At 48.2% G+C, this 17,417-nt stretch overlaps 1 protein-coding gene across 4 annotated transcripts in view; it reads left to right on the top strand.

Annotated features, from left to right (window-relative positions):
* Nucleotides 1-3,890: 3,890 nt before the first annotated feature.
* Nucleotides 3,891-17,417, top strand: part of Hlf (HLF transcription factor, PAR bZIP family member) — a 56,719-nt gene continuing 43,192 nt past the window's right edge. The window contains exons 1-2 of one of the 4 annotated variants that reach the window (XM_075991124.1): nt 3,891-4,463; nt 6,731-7,066. In XM_075991124.1, the coding sequence (XP_075847239.1) occupies nt 4,349-4,463; nt 6,731-7,066 (451 nt within the window). In that variant the 5' untranslated portion in view covers nt 3,891-4,348. Of the gene's footprint in view, nt 5,105-6,730; nt 7,067-17,417 lie in introns of all 4 variants that reach the window. The other 3 variants (XM_075991125.1, XM_075991127.1, XM_075991126.1) reach the window with 3 other exon arrangements.

A 17,417-nucleotide genomic window follows, 5' to 3' on the forward strand; every position in this document is an offset into this window, starting at 1 on the left:
ATTCCCAGAACATGTCTTAATTCGGTTTTCCATATTCCCGAATCCAGAGAATCCAGTCTTCAGTAGTTAACTAATTATAATTGTCCTTTTCAATGTTTTAGGTGAGTTGGAGGCCTCTAGAAAAGGGGAAGGAACAACCTTTGGGTTGGCAATTTGACGCTTTTCACTGCGAAATTAATTCCTGGATAAACTGGCAACAGGACCAACAGGTTCACCCAGAGCTTTGGCCCCACTATACAATGCACTTCATAATCGCAGGGCGGGCCTACCAAGGCACAGGTTCCCAGGCCCTGGGAGGGCAGAGGAGCAGGGGCAGGCACTGTGGGCAGAGCTGTATTCCACAGCCACCAAGAGTCTGAAACAGACACTGCTCACATAGCAGAAGTCCCTCCAGAGAGCTTCAGGGCCAGGGCCAAGATGACTCACTCCCACCTGCCCTCCCCACCTTCCTCTACACAGCCCCAGAGTGTCCCTACCTAACCTGATTGTTATGCCTCTTGAAATGACAACAGGTAGAAACCACTGACTCTACATAAGGCCAGTTTCCAAAAACAGAGCAGGGGACCTTACAGCTAGCATAGAACCTTTTTTTCTTCCTGTCCTGTTCCCCTCTCTGAACAGCAAACTGATGGGTCAGAAGAAAGACAACCAGCAAAGTTCTTAGGACTCTAAGGATGCTCAGTCTTTGTCCACTGGAATTCAGAGATGGGGCCAGGAAGGCAGGGTGTCCCAGGCATGAACAGCTTGAGTGAAGACGTGAGAAACCAGTAGGCATGTATTATGCTTCTTCCTGGCATAGTCCACGTAGACTGAGCTCCCAATGCTGGCTCAGTCTGGTTTGTCTTTGCATCTCACAGAGAGTTGCACATGCCATGGCTTAGGATGGAATGAATGGCTGATGGGGCATACATTCAACTCGTGACACCTTGAGCTGATATCCAAAAGTACCTGCTACTTACTAACTTCCCTGATGTCTTCATATGAAAGTCAAATAACAGAATGAGATAGAGAGATGCTCTCTCGGCTCCTAATGAACCATACCACCTAGCTTCCATGCCCCGTGTGCTCCCTCCCCTCCCTTGTTGACTTGGGCTTAGCCACACACCTGATTTTGATAAATGGGGCATGGGCAAGTAAAGGCTTCAGGGACACAGTACATTGGGACTCATCTACTTTGCCGGGAAACGACAGGGGAAAAACCATTCAAGGAGGCCATGTGGGAAAAGCAAGACCTTGATACTACCAGAAAAAAAGAAAGGCCAACCATGCAAGCATCCCAGCTGAGTTTTACCCACAATGCAAAGTGAGAAGAAACAATAAAATGTTAGATGTATGTGAGTCACTATTTTGGAGTCTATTGTCCAACAGTAGAAGATTGGGATGATTTTTTTTTTTTGTAGACTAGTCAGGACAACACAATAGCATGGCATGGAAGGGGCGTGGAAATGGACAAGTGCTGTTTGTAACTCAGGGTGTAGGTTCAGGTCAACCTTTACAGTGATTCACTCCAATGCATCGACTTGAGAATCCGCTAAGGGTGAGAGCCACCCTTTCCTGGCAAACAGAGAGCATCACAGAAAACTACAACTGGACACAATGAGGAGAATAATGGACGGTGAGGAGCATGAGCCCCAAGTCACAGCTTTTACATGAGCCCTAAGTCACAGCTTACATTTCAGAAGAGGGAGCCAAAAGATTAGAGGAGACAGAACGCCAGGAAGTCCGCCATGAAGCAGTGTCCCCTGTAACTCAAATTCTGGAACACTGGCGTATACCCTTGAAGTAGAGAGGCAGAGCTAGAGAGAAGAGAGAGCCGCTATGATCTAAGGCAAACAATGCCGTGACCCTTTAATACAGTTTCTCATGTTGTGGGGACCCCCCCCCAACCATAATTTTTTGTTGCTACTTCAAAACTAATTTTACTATTGTTGTGAACTGTAAGGGTTCCCTAATATTTTTTTGTTCCAAATATTTTTGGAGCTAGAGGGTTGCCCAAGGGGCGGTGACCCAAAGGTTGAGAATCACTTGTTTAAGGGGTTGGAGCTCCAGGGTGCCTATATCCAGAGGTGACCAGGCCCAGTGAAAGTAAGTGATAAGAACCAACTTCTGAGGACACTGAGTGATCAGTCACCATGATGGTTTATTCGCCTGCAATGACCAATGCAAAGCCACAGTAGCAGCTCTCTCGGATGGAAAGGAAACGACTGCTCCGGGCAAACAGAGTCCTTGGATCAATGACGGTTTCACATGCGGAAATGTGGAGGGGTGAGGAAAGGCAGGGAACTCTGAATGGGTGAGCGCTGCGGGATGCTAGTGGGTTACCCCACAGGGCCTGACGTGCTTTCTTATGCTTGGATCTTCATTTGTTTCCAGCCAGAATGCTTGCACCTCTCTTGGTCTACTGGCTCCCAAAGCTGTAGTGAAAGTGAGTTAGGGGGATACCTCTTCCTAAGATCATGGGAATGGAAGCCCATGTGTGTGTGTGTGTGTGTGTGTGTGTGTGTGTGTGTGTGTGTGTGTGAGTGTGTGTGTGTGTGTGTGTGTGTGTGTGTGTGTGTGTAGATTAATATGGCATTTCACTGAGCCTGAAACTCACCCATTGCTTAGGCTGGCTGGCCAGTGAGCCTTCAGGATCTTCTTATTTCCGCCTCCCCAATGCCGGGTTTCCAGGCCCATTTTGCTGCTTTAGGTTTTCCTCTTTCCCTTCCTCGGACTCTCCTTCACCCTCCCTCCCTCCTTTCTTTCCTTTCATGTAGATTCTAGGGGTTCCAACATTTTGTCTTCATGCTTTATCCACTAAACCATCTCTTTAGCTCCTAGTGAGTCCCTTCTTCTGTGAAAAACCAAACTGAAAGATTTGGGAAGCTCTCCTGGCATGTGCTTGGTGAGTGGCCACAGCCACTCCACACCTCAGCACCAATGTCCAAAGACTGGCCACTCCACCAGCTTTCAGCAGGCCAGAGGGAAGTGCAGCAGGTCACAAATGAATAGATCCCCTTTCCCTTCTGACAAATGTAAACTTATGTTAATTAGAATTCAGACCAATTACAGCGGTGCCAGGTCTCGTACCTATTGCCAAACTCTCCTTCAGTGTGAGTCTCTCACGCCATCCTTCCTTCACAAGCAAGCATCTTTCTCATTAATTCCCTCTGACAGCGTGGGAGACAGTTCACTTCAGCTCCGTCTGCAGTTCCAGGCGCCTTTCTACGTTTGCACCAGTTTAGAATTCAGGAAAGTAGTTATTTTAGGTTGGCTATGGAGTGAGACTAGAGAGAAGGCACTAAGCTCACCAGGGGCCCGGAGAAATACTTAGAAGTCATCTACTTAGCCGTCCACGTTAACTTTTCCTAACTTGGCTTCTAGTTGCAGCCACCCAGGGAGCTTTGAAAAACCAACGATTGCCGGGACATCACCCCAGGAGGTCTAATTTAAATCTGGGATGCCATTGGCCATCTTTTTTTTTCTTCTTTTTTTCTTTAAAAATCACTAGTTTCCACATTGAAAGCCACTGATGCGAATTCCTCATTGTTCTGCTCACTCTGGTAAACGAAAGACAAAGAACGAGCGTGCAAAAGGAGAGGGGGTGAGGGTGAGTGGGGTTACTCAGCGCTCAAGGCAGTAAGTGAACCACGGAATCTGGCACCTGCGCTTTCAGCAGCCCACTGTCGCGGCAAGGTCCAGAAAATCAGAGCGTGCGGCGATGCTACACACGCAGCCCTGGCTGGGCGGGGATGGTGGGCGGGGACGATCGGTGCCCCGCCCCTGCACGCCTATCGGCGCGCGGTGCGGGCCCTGACGTCACTCTTGTCAGGGCAGCGGCACATGGACTGCCTGACGCGCTGAGCCCGGCGCTGCGGGGCCGCGGAGCGCGGGGAGCAGCGGCCGCGCCGGGGAGGGGGGTGGGGCGGGACGGCACCGCCTCGGGTGCTCGCGCCAGGGTCGGCGGCCCGCGCTTTGCCTTCTGCTCATCTGCTACCATCTACCTAGTTTTTCTTTCTTTTTTTTCTTTCCTTTTTTTCTTGCAGTTTTGAACATTTTGCAAGACTGAGTGTTTGGAGGCAGGTAGAGCATCCTGCCCAGGGCCGGAGGAGCCCGCAGCGCTGAGGGCTCTTTCCCGGGACTGTCAGCACTGAGAACCCGAAAGTTTTTTTGTTTTTTGTTTTTTTTTATTTTGCTATTTGCATGCTGATATATTTACAAAGACAGAAGTAAATATTTTTTTTTCTTCCTTTCTGCAACTGTTTTGAAAGCGAGTACTTTTTGGTTGGCAAAGGACGGAGGAAAAAGCTCATCAACATTTTGGGGCGGCGATTGGCCTTCTTTTTAAAAGACAATTGAGTGCATCACGATGGAGAAAATGTCCCGACAGCTCCCCCTGAACCCCACCTTTATCCCGCCTCCCTACGGCGTGCTCAGGTCCCTGCTGGAGAACCCGCTGAAGCTCCCCCTTCATCCTGAAGACGGTGAGCGTTACCTCGGCAGCAGGGCTCAGGGAAGGGACAACACTCTCAGGGACCCCCCTGCTTGGCCCGGCACCCTCATCTTTCTTCCCCTCTCCTGGCTTTAGTGAAATTGGGGACTAGCTCATCACTCTTTCTCCTCAATGTAAAGGGGATCCCATTTAAAATAGCGCTGGGGACCTTGCCTGAACTGTCTAGTCTGTCCTCCCGCAGCGCAGGTGACAGGTGAACTTGACAGGTCTGGATCCTTGCCTGGAGTGACAGGGCAGGAGCTTCTGAGGGAGAGCCTGGTCTCTGTAACTGAGGAGAAGAAATGGGAGGGAGGGTGCTGGTTAGAGCAGGGGGTTCAAGTAAAGGGGAGGGGGTCTCACTCGGCAGCCTGGCTATTAGAATTGCTATACCGTTTCCGTTACTGTTTTGTATTAGGAACTCACGCGGCTTGAGCGGGGAGGCTTTTTCTCCCGCAGCGGGGTAATTCACAAAGCGGGGTGGGGGTGGTGGGGGGAGTGGTCTGTCGGCGGGAAGCGGTGCACGCCTCCAGCGCTGACACTTTCCCGGTGCACTCTTCCCGGTGGGAGGGGAGAGCTGAGCAGGCTCACGTGTAACCGCGTGCAGGAGCCTTCTCTGGCTTGAGCCCTTTCTTGGTAAGTCTCAAACCTTCCCTAGGCAACCGTGACTGGAGCTGGGGACACAGGGATAGGGTGGGGTGGGGAGCATGCATGTGAAACCGGGCCGGGAAACCAGCTGATGCCCCACGGATTTGTGTTTTGTTTCGGGCGGATGCAGTTTCTTGCCTTTGGTGGTATCGCAGTGGCAAAAGCAGATCATGCGGCTTCTGCATAAAGTCTTGAAAGATTATTTGGCTGCAAATAGCTTCGGGGTGTTTGCATCATTTTCTCTGGGAGAAAACGCCTGTTGCATTGCCAGAGTTGCTGTTGCTTGATTGCGAGCTACATACGACCCCCGCCCCCGCCCCGCAACCCTGTACCCTCCCGCGCCTTAATGAGTAGCGTTCGGGAGAAAGCGGATGCGGATGCGATAAGCTTTTGCGGTGGGTGTTTTAAGTCCAACTCTCTAATGAGACTGTGGAGGACTGGAGATTAGAATGAGTGGCAGAGGGGCTGCAGATCCCTAAGGAATCAAAACTCAGAAGCAAATTCTGTAATCCTAGATTCCACCCACACCTGGATATTGGCAAAATGCAGAGAGCTTGGTAAAGACCAAATCCGGGGGAGCTGTGATTTCCAGGCAGGAAGTCGCTGCATTCTTCCATCCTAGGGTCGAACACAGCACCTTTGCAATAGCACTGCTTCAGATGGAATGCATAAATGTACACTTTCTGTGTAAATTAGGTAATATTGAAATGTTTGGGGAAAAGAAAGAAGAAACCGCCGTTTAACGCCGCTTTACTCATTTTGTGTGTGTCTCAGGGGCTTTTCAAGCAATTGGATGCGTTTGAAAGTTCCTCTGTCAACCACCGCCCCCATCTCTACCCATTACACTCCCCCTCCCCCACAGGCCCCTGGCTCCTTCTAAGACAGGAGCCTCCTTATCTTCCTTGTAAATGGGGATAGCTGCAAGTTCACTGGAAAGGGATGGTGTGAGAACGAGATATACATAGTCTTAAGGAAAGGGTAGGAGGGATGCTTTCCTAAGACTGAGCGTGAAAACCCTGGCTTATAAATCTGAATGACCTCAGGTAGGTACTGACTGTAATCAATTTGGGAAAGATAAAAATCATACCAGGTTGTTGGTGGCTTCCTTAAAGAGAAAATCACCTCAGTTGTCTATAATCTTGGGTGTTTTTTTCCCAATGTAGATTTCAGTGACTTATCCCTTCAAACAGCACACTGGGGACTGCTCTCTCTCTTTTTCAAAATATTTATTTATTTATTATGTATACAATATTCTGTGTGTATGTCTGCAGGCCAGAAGAGGGTACCAGACCCCATTACAGATGGTTGTGAGCCACCATGTGGTTGCTGGGAATTGAACTCAGGACCTTTGGAAGAGCAAGCAATGCTCTTAACCTCTAAGCCATCTCTCCAGCCTGCTCTCTTGTTTTTACTCAAAATCAGCCGGTAGCCCTGTCCTACAGACCAGGGCTTTCTTTCCAAAGTAAATAGGAAGATGTCGAAAAGACAGCACCTAGAGGACCTCGGTGCCCCCGAGAAGTAGTTTTGTAACAGATGGCAGGAAAGCTGGAGAGAGAGTGACCCCCTTTTCTTTTCTGCTTTTCAAACAAAGCTCACCTTTCCCTTCTCCTTCAGCGTTTAGCAAAGATAAAGACAAAGGAAAGAAGCTGGACGATGAGAGCAACAGCCCGACGGTCCCCCAGTCGGCCTTCCTGGGACCCACCTTATGGGACAAAACCCTTCCCTACGACGGAGATACTTTCCAGTTGGAATACATGGACTTGGAGGAATTCCTGTCGGAAAATGGCATCCCCCCCAGTCCATCACAGCATGACCACAGCCCTCACCCTCCTGGGTTACAGCCGGCTTCCTCCACTGCTCCTTCGGTCATGGACCTCAGCAGCCGGGCCTCTGCACCCCTCCACCCTGGCATCCCATCTCCGAACTGTATGCAGAGTCCTATCAGACCAGGTAAATTCTGGAAAGTGCACCTTTTAGATGTGGGGATCGTTGCGGGGAGAAGTAAGCATGAGTAGATCTTAACGCACTGTCCTAGAGAGGAGCCCTCTCCTCCTTCTGAACATCCTTCCTCCTTCGGTGAGCATGCGCAGGTCTCACCTGCAGAGTCGGTTAAATTCGGACTCTGTGGACCTCCCCTTCGAAAGCTGGTGTTTTCGCGTCTGGGGTGCTAAGCCAGAGTGTTCATTTTAACTAACTCCCAGGGGAATTCTGGGTTGTTGGTTCAAAGGCTACAGTTTAAGATACTCTGGCCTAGAGTAAATGAGTGAGCTAATTGGTCCATGTAAACATTCATCCTATCTCCTGCCCCCTTTCCCTGGTCCCCAAACACAAAGATAATAGGATCATGCTGGATAATTTGGGTAGACCCCCAGAAAGCTGGGTTAACCCATATGCCTTCTTCTCTGGCTTAAAGGGGTCAATGCCAGTAGAGGTGAGCGACAATTTTGTTTTTTCAACCATCTCCTCTTGTCCCTGACTGAGAAAGACCTAGAAGAAATCAGGCTCTCCTATGAAGTGAGGCTAAGCCTCTTTTTTTTGAAGCACTCTGTGTCCCATGAGTCAATCTGCCTTTATAGTGTTTCCACTAGCATCTTCTCCCCACGTTTATTCCACCTTTCTCAAGGCTGTGACAGGGCTGGGGAGACAAGCTGCAGTCAGTTAATGCTTCTGTGAGGACCAGAACTTGACCCCTGTGCCCATGTAAGAAGCCAGGCATGGTGGCACACTTATAATCCTAGTCCTAGGGAGGCAAATACGAGAGGATCACTGAGGTTAGTGGGCAGCCAGCCAAATCAGATCAAAAACACATGCACACACATGTATCTCCCCCTCTCCATTTAAACAGGCTCACACAATACACAAATGAATAGTAAAAGATATTTTAAAATGAAACAAAAGCATCACCTGGAAAGAACCAGGCTTTAAAGCCCATTGCCAGATAGGCAGGGGTAAGCATGGACAGAGGCAACCCCGGACCATACCTTTAACTCACCACAGCGCCAACCAAGAAGGAAGAAAGATCATTTTAAGCACGGGTACCAGGAACAAAGATTCAGACTGATAAATTGACAGGAAGGTCACTGAACGGAAGGCCTTAGCTGCAGGGAAAGACAGAAAACAGGACAATGAGAGACTTGTGTTAGCATTTGCAGCTGAACTTTGTGTCCTCGGCTCAGGCAGAAATTTCTGCCACACACAGAGCGGGGTTTAAATGGAAGGGAAGGAGAGGAAGGAAGGGAAGGAGGAGAGAGCACACCTCCCTTTACAGGTTAGGCCTGGAGTTCAAGTTCACCCTTTCATATATCTCGGGGCTTTCAGATCTATTTCACCCCATCTCCCAAATCCACTTTGCTTGATAACTCTAGGCATGGGTTCTGTTGGAATGAAGTCTTAACCAGCAGCTACCCGCAAAGGCTGCATCACACTCTTGCTGTGATTGAGACGACTTCCTATGAAGAACGCATAGCGCCACCATCTTCAGTTTCTTCACTGGGAGAGGCAGCTAGCCCCTCCATTCCGGATATAGTGATGTGTCACAGGGAGAGAACAGAGTCCCAGAGAGTGAACCCTGGCACTTCTCACATTTTTCTGCATGTCTGAGTGACCTTAGCCATTGCATAACCTCTTGGAGCCTCAGTTTCCCCTTTAATAAAAGGGTGCAATTTTGATTTGATGAAGCTGTTTAGGAAGTTATAGACAAAGTACCAAGATCAGATGGCTAGCTCCAGGTGTCATTGTTACCTTTTACTGTTATGACAATGTCACCTGAAATACCTTCTTAAAGTCACTAGTAGTACGCAGCCTTTCTCTGGAGGGAAAGAAATAGCAGGAGATTTTGCCCAGTGAGTATTGTCTAGGGTGCTCCTGCTGGGAGTGAGAAACTGGGATCTTAGAATTTGAGAGTCAAGTCATTTCTCAGAGCTCCTTAGAGACCACATCGGTCCGTGACTCAGGTGATGGGGATTCCCCTGTCAGAGTTGCTGCCCATAGCAAGGAATTCTGTGGTTATCACTTTATCCAGTGACAGAAGAAACATGCCAAGTGGTCTGGAAATAACCCCTCCACTTAAATATCTTTTAAAAACTAGTAGAATTACATTTCAAAATGATTTTATTCTTTGAATTGAAAACCCAGTGATAGTTGTAACAAGAAAAAAAATCAAAACTCTTTTTCAAATGATAATAGATAAAAAAAATCACATTCTGTCATTCTCACAATGTTGCTCATGATACAGATTATACTGAGAAATGCAATTCACAGGCTTGATGGATGTGTTATGTCCAAGCCAACCAGAAAAAAAGGCAAAGTTCTTGACTGTTCTGCATAGCTCACAGGAGTGACCAGAATAGAAGTACCAAGTAAATCTTGAGGAAAATAAGTCCTCAGAGTTGGAAGAGCACAGATGCAGCCATGAGCATTCTGGGAACTGTGAGATTTCAGACTCAGCTGAGATTTCTCAACCTTGGCACTCTTCCTTGAGGCCTAAGTCTTGTGGTGCACAACCTTGTAGATTACAGGATGTGAAGGGATGACCCTACTCTCTCCTTTAGATGCCAGTGGCACCCATGCTCCAATTGTGCAAGGGAAAATGTCACCTCCAAAAGTGCCCCGGATGAAATCTCTCCTAGCTGAGAATTAATGACCTGGACCTTCAACTTGGGCAGCAAAATGTAGACTTAATTTAAGCTGCTATCGTATAAATGAGTCCTCTTTATCCCCTATAATACTCTGTGGCAAGACTTTTGGGAAGATCAAGAGACAATGGGCTGCCAAGAAGAAGAAAAATATGTATATTAATAAGAGTGCTTGGCACTTTGGAGGGATAGAATGAAGTCATCAGGGTAGCCAGGAGATAGTTCAGCATAGTTCAAACAAACATTTGCCTTCAACTGCTTGCTCAGTGTGCAACTTTTGAGTAGTGCCCAGTGGTACTGTGTCAATAGTGCTGCCTGTCTGGGTGAAAGGTGGTGAAGCCAGACCGACAAGTCATGGAGGATGAGGTCTAGCTCCAGAGTGTCTTGGAAACGACGAGCCGAGCACAGTTGAAATCTGTTCATCACGACGGCTCCCTAGACCCTTCCCCTATGTTAAGCATCCTGACCCAGTTCCTCCACATAGGTAGGTGTCTGATCAAAGGCCGGCTGAATAGCTAGAGAGATAAAATTCTTCCTGAAGACCTGTTCCAGAGACACGTTGAAAGCTGTGGTGGTGGTGATGGTGATCGTCTTGGGTTGTCTTGTCCACGAAGGGGAGAGTGGTGGGTTTTGGATGTGGGGGCTTCGGAGGGTCTGAATGCAGCATCCTGGCTGTTCTCAGCCCAGCAGGATGGCAGAAGTCATTCTGTAGGCTTTGCCCTTTGCACATCAGATGGCATCAGAGCTAGTGGGGGGCAGGGGAGCGTGCTCCTGGATGTCATGTGCTGGATACTTGGAAAAATATCTGTTTGCCCTGAGATTTAAGTGACTTCTTTAAGGACAGCTGTCCCTTTAGGGACAGTCATCTATAGCAGACAAAGGCAGAGTTATTTTTAAACCCTGTGCTTGTAAAGATGGATTTGAAACCATTTCTTCTTCTTCTTTTTTTTAAATATAGCTTTGGGATGTCCTGCCACTTTAAGTCCCAGATTCAGTTGAGAATTAAGAAGGTTTTCTTTTCAGTTCTGAGCCCAGGGACTGCGCTATGATGAAGGCTGGGTACACACAAAAGTGAAAATCCTTCTGCGTGGTCACGTGAGGAAAGAGGACTTTGAGTGAATGGCGCCGAGAGAAGGGGAGAGGGAGTTATTCTAGCTTTGCAGTCTGCAGCTTGTGCCCTCTTTCTTCTTGTTGTCCTTGGTGGTCGGACTTTGGAGCCAGGAGGGAAATTCCAGCTATGGAATTTGTGTAATTATGTGGGGAGTTCTGGGCAGGTGGTTTCAGGATTATGGGAAGTCCCACAAAGGAAAATCAATGAAGCTTATGTTGAAGGACCTACAGATCATGTATTTTCCATACCCTGTGTATGTCCATCCGCTAGCTGGGAACCCTGTGAGTGATGGTGTCATGTCTACCACCTTAAGAACCTTGGCGGTTTCTACTTCCTTTGGACCAAAAGAATTCTGAAAGGCAGACAAGAAGTCCAGTGGATCCTGAATTTAGTCTCTTAGGATTGCTTTCTTGTCCACCGTGCCCCAGAAGTGGACAGACTTACCCTATTCTCACGTCCATGTGGCTGATACATACAGAATAGCAATCCCTCGCCTGGAGCCAGAGATACTTGGACCAGGAAATGGGAAGAAAGCAAGCATGGTGGTAGGAACCTAGGCTTTGGTACTGGAGGCTGAGGTTTTCATCCTAGATTCACCCCTGGCTTACCAGGTCATTTTGTTTCTGCTTCTTAACCTCTCTAAGCCCCAGTTTACGTAGAAATAGAATGGAGGCTAAAAATAATCTTTTCCCTCTGGAGTTTTATCAAGCTTAAAACAAGATAAAGCATGACAAGATGCAGCGGAGTGCCCGGCAGGCATAGGAAAGGGTCCTTAGGAGAGCAGTCGCAGGGTAAAGGAATGGCTGGGTTCCCTGTCCCCATTCTCTATTATAGGGATTTGTTCATCTAGTCCTCTTCCCTCTGCAAAAATAGGACATGCCTCTCTCTCTCTCTCTCTCTCTCTCTCTCTCTCTCTCTCTCTCTCTCTCTCTCCCTTTCTCCCTCTCTCTCTCTCCCTCTCTCCCTCTCTCCCTCTCTCCCTCCCTCAGCATGCCCAACAATCATTCTTGCAGCTGGTGTGACCTTTCTCTCTCTCCTGGCTTAGAACGAATTACTTCCCTGATGTTAACCTAGCATTATCCTCTCTAGGTTAGGGACTCCTATTCTGCCTGTGGGAAACAACCCAGCATCCATCCCCCCACCCCAGGTCTCATGGGAGCCCTGGACACCCTGGCTGCCTGCCTGCAGGACCGTGTGCTCCAGGCACGTGGCCATGCCCTGTGGAGCTTGCCCAACTCTGGGTGGTGTACTGGCTTGTCTTCTTTCTTTTTCCCTCCTCCCTCTTGCTTCTCTTCCCAGGAGAACTATAGCGAGTGCCAGTGAGCAATTGAAATCCTGACCCTAGCATGAGAAAGTTGAGCTCCAAAGGGAGAGCCATTGATAGGCCAGGGAAACCTGTTCTGTCTAACATCCAAGCCAGGCCCTAAGCCTAGCCCTCTGGTCTGCCTCTCAGAGGCCCTGTCTCCTCTGTCTTTCCTGCGCCGTGGCTGTGGGCAGGATTCCTGGAGGCTGGCTGCTGCCAAGGGTCTTGGCAGAGCGTCTTCAGTTCAGCGCCGTGCCTACCAGACTAGAAAAATAGCGCAAGGAAGACAGAATTAGGCAGAGAAAAGGGAGCGGTGGTGGGGGAGTCGGGAGAAAGCCTTGATGCCATCCTAATACAGAAGGCCAGAGGGTGAGGAGACAGCAGTGATTTATTATGTGACTCCGACACCTCTCTTCCAACTAGCACTAACCACTTTTACCCGGGAATCATTTTTTATGTCTTAGCAGTGAAAATGAAGGGGAGAGGGAAGAGAGAGGAAGTAATAAGATGGAAAAACGCATTAAGAGCAAGCAAAAGGCGGCGAGGAACAGGTGACACAGCTCACAGTCCTGTGATGTCGGGAACATTCATATTCAACCTTCTCATTCCTTGTGTTTGATACATGGACATCCCTGCAGACATCACCACTATTTTGCCATACACCTAAATTTCTTAAGACCTAATGGCCTGGTGGCTCCCCACCTATCATGTGTCTCAGAATGTTCTGGGTCAGAGACATGGATACCCACATACAAGGTAGCAATGGCTTCTTGAGCATGGGTCCGATAAACAGAGCCAAGTGTGAATCCTGACATAGCCACTTCCAGGCCCCCAGTTGATGTCAAGTAAGTCACTTACGTGACGCGAGCTTCTGCATTCCCATCTGGAATTCTGGAATAGTCCTGGGATCTCTTTCATAGGGGTGTGGAGGTCATATGGGCAGGGCAGGGCAGGGCAGAAAGGCCTGGTACACAGCCATGTGGGCAGCACCCTCAATGTCCACTGAGAGTCATTCTCTTAGAGGACATAGCCTGAAACTCAGAGAGCCTTGATACTGCCCCCGTGACCTGAGTTCAGTCGGGTCAAGGACCCTGGCTTTCTCTGCTTCTTCTCCAGTGTGCCTTGCCTGGCCCTCAACTAGCCTCTCGGTTTTATTCAGGTGCTCGACTGTGGATAATTGTGACTTTACTCAGTTCTCCTCACTTACAGGATCAAAAAACCGGAAGTGAACAAACAAAGCGCACCTTGAAGAAGTCCTTGCTTAGATTTGTCTCGTGAGTTATTTGCTAGTAAATCTTCCAGTGCCACAACCTAATTTTTTTAATAGTAAGTTTTAATAACTGTATGTGACCCCAGGAGAAAGGAGAGCAAGGCCTCTCAAGATGCTGGAAAAGGATGGTTTAGTTGATACTCCCGGCATCCAGCAAAACTGTTTATTAACAATTTAGAAGGTAATCCCACCTCCATGTCTTCGTTTATTGTACATTCTCAGGCTCCCTGAACTTTCCTTCTACAAGAAGGGCCTGGCAGACACTAAGTTTCCCACAGGTCGACTCCACTGTCTTTCTCTAGTGATGTAGGGATTGGACTGGGACAGGGAAGGCTGTAAGATGCCAGGGGCAGGATGGACAGGCCCAAATATAGCGTCCGGTTTTGCTTGGTTTCCGCTGTGCTCCTCAGGGAAGACAGACGAGGCAGGATCCTGTTGCTTGTCTCCAGCAGACGGTCGTCTCAGAGAGTTCAAACTCCCAGCACATAGACAAGTGACAGGACAAACCTTGCTCTCGGGGCCAAGTGGTGAGTTTATGGAGAACTCACGTGTCCATTGAGAAGGATAGGGTGACATGGGAATGAAGAAGACACACATAACATTTAAAATGATGGAAGGGACCAGTGCCAGGCCTCGCTGACACACGCTACAGGAAGTGCCCCAGGACTGACTTCCTGGAAGAGCTGGACTTAGTGCTAGGACCCCAGAGGAAGTCGGAGAGCTCGGTTGGAGAGTCTGAAGTAGAGGCACAGAGCTGCAGAGGCATGAAGTCCACAGTGTGCTTGGGCAGCAAGGACCCGAATGAGGGGGGCTGGTGCAGAATGTTGGTCTGCAGGAGCTCTGGTGGCGGATCCCCTAGGCGGCTCCGTGCCTAGCAGCCTACAGAGCCCCAAATGTGTCCCCGAGGAAGTGGCAAGCACTGAGGTTGATGAGCAGGGAAACAGCCTGTGAGCGTTTCTGTTTGGGTTCAAGGTTAGATTTGGAACACTTTTAGAAACTTGACAATAGTTTCCTCTGGCAGACTAAGGATTTCCTTATTTTTTATTATTTTGAAAATAAACAGTCTCCCTCCAACATCAAACAGCTTTTTTAAAAACACGATGTTCTAATTGATCTAGATGAAGTAATTTCAAAACACAGGGTTTAAGTTTCACTTGTGAAACCCATAATTTTGGTGATTGGGGGGAAGCACTATCTGGCAAGAAAGTAGTTGGAGGAATTTGAATGGTTTAGAATTTAAATGTCCAAAAGCAGAGCTGGCCTCAAAGGAGTAAAAAATAGATTTTAATAAACTCAGCCCATTAGTGTTCATTGCTTTTAAATGCCTCTATTTTATACGGCTCACTAGGTTTGCCAACAAGTATATTGAACCAATTTTTATGAGCGTATTTGTGTGCGTGTGTTTGTGTGCATGTGTGCTTGTGTGTGTGCGTGCTTGTGTGTGTGCTTGTGTGTGTGTAGGTATGTATATGTGTGTGCTTGTGTGTGTGTGTGCTTGTGTGTGTGTGCTTGTGTGTGTAGGTATGTATATGTGTGTGCTTGTGTGTGTGTGTGCTTGTGTGTGTATGTAGGTATATATATGTGTGTGATTGTGTGTGTGCTTGTGTGTGTGTGCTTGTGTGGAGGTGTGTATATGTGTGTGTGCTTGTGTGTGTGTGCTTGTGTGTGTGTGCTTGTGTGTGTGTTTGTGTGTGTGTGTAGGTATGTATATGTGTATGCTTGTGTGTGTGTGCTTGTGTGTGTGTAGGTATATGTATGTGTGTACTTGTGTGTGTGTGTGCTTGTGTGAGTGTAGGTGTGTATATGTGTGTGTGCTTGTGTGTGTGTGCTTGTGTGTGTGCTTGTGTGTGTGCTTGCGTGTGTGTGTGTGCTTGTGTGTGTGCACGTGTGTGTGTGTGCTTGTGTGTGTGCTTGTGTGGAGGTGTGTATATGTGTGTGTGCTTGCGTGTGTGTGCTTGCGTGTGTGTGCTTACGTGTGTGTGCTTGCGTGTGTGTGTGCTTGTGTGTGTAGGTGTGTATATGTGTGTGTGCTTGTGTGTGTGTGCTTGTGTGTGTGTGCTTGCGTGTGTGTGTTCTTGTGTGTGTGCTTGTGTGTGTGTGTGCTTGTGTGTGTAGGTGTGTATATGTGTGTGTGCTTGTGTGTGTGTGCTTGTGTGTGTGTGCTTGTGTGTGTAGGTGTGTATATGTGTGTGTGCTTGTGTGTGTGTGCTTGTGTGTGTGTGCTTTTGTGTGTGTGCTTGCGCGTGTGTGTGCTTGTGTGCGTAGGTGTGTATATGTGTGTGTAGGTGTGTATATGTGTGTGTGTGCTTGTGTGTGTGTAGTTGCGCATGCAAGCACATGCAAGTTTGGGAGGTGTGGATGCCTCAGTGGTACAAGCAGTCCTTGATCATAGTAAGGATTAACTGTAACAGGAATACCACGCTAAAAAATACTTACCCAAGTTTATCACCAGGTTATTAATTTTCCTTGAGAAACAAAGGACTCATCCTTGCACTCATGGCTGCAGGGTTGTAATCTGACCTTGTTTTTGTGGCTTCTGTCTGTCTTCCCTGAAATCAGAATGAACTGTACCTCATTCATATGTATCAAGGGGGGTATTGCTAGAGAAGACTTGGTGGGGGGTGATGGGATGGGGAATAACTGCCAACTGCAGAATGATACAGGCATGAGATGAGCTCTCTGGGTCCCCCTAGAGTGTATATGTATCAAGGTAGCTTTGCAGGAGACTGGGCGATGTAGGAGAACCCAAACCAGTTCCCTTGAGTCAAAATAAATAAATAACAGACCTTCGTGTGGTTTCACATCTTGCTGCATACAGCAGACAGTCCCCGGGATAAGTCTGCTAGAGAAGAAATTACACAGGACCTGCTTCTGTTTCCCTGTGACTGTATCTATGAAATCTTCTAAAATGTTTTATGTTCCTTCTTTTCTGACTCATTACCTTCTGAAATCATCACCTACCCAGTCTCTTGTTCTCTCCTGAAGAAAAAAAAAATCACCGGTCCCACCAAGTTTCTAAAAGTTTTACTTGAAAAGTTTAGTATGGCATGTTTATTATTGTTGTGACTGCTGCAAGAATGCTTTGGAATCTGCAGGTCTTGTAGCTGGTGGCTAATGGGAACCCCTTGGCACGCCAGTCTTTCCCCCATGGACCCTGGATTCCTAAAAGACAATGAGTGCGTGCTACAGAAAGATGCTCCTGGGACCCACAACTCTAAATCATCTGTGACAGAATGTTCTTGCAAAGAGTGGAATTGCATAAATGGATCGGCAGAAATGAGTGCTTTGGCAGAACTCTTTGGGTGGGGAAAAGCGCTGTTTGCTCTCTAATTAGCTATGGGTAGCAGTCTTCCCTGATGTCTTCGCTGAGAGACCCGGGCTGAGGTCTCCTTAGTGGTTTGTTGAGTACTGCCATATTTTTTTTTTAAAATTTGTGTGTGTGTGTGTGTGTGTGCGTGTGTGTGCGCACGTGTGCGTGCGTGTGTATGTGAGTGCACGTGTAGGTGCACATGGGAGTCAGAAGACAACCTCATGAATACAGTCTACTTACTTTGAGACATGGTCCCTTGCTGGCCTGAACTCACTGATTATGCAAGACTGGCTGGCCAGTGACCCCAGGGATCCCCCTGTCTGCACCCCCAGTGCTGCGATTACAAACCACACACCACTGGCTTTTTATGTGAGATCCTCACGCCGGTGAGATAAGCCCTTTACCAGCTGAGCTAGCTCCCCAGCCCAAGGGCTGCTCATCTCACTGGAAATGGTTCAGCCCGTTGCCCATCCTAGCACATGGAATGCCTCTTGAGTTGAACAGAGTGAACACGAAAGAGGAAAATTTGCCAAGGATGCCACAGGGCCCTGACCAATGGGGATCAGTGCTGGAAACCAGATGAGCAAGATCACCCAGATACACACAGTCAGCTTACCCAGGACAGAGAGCGTCAGACTTCTAGGTATTATAGAAGCTCTGTTAAGGATGTGGG

This window comes from Microtus pennsylvanicus, chromosome 11 (genome assembly GCF_037038515.1).
Source record: "Microtus pennsylvanicus isolate mMicPen1 chromosome 11, mMicPen1.hap1, whole genome shotgun sequence".
NCBI lineage: Eukaryota > Metazoa > Chordata > Mammalia > Rodentia > Cricetidae > Microtus > Microtus pennsylvanicus.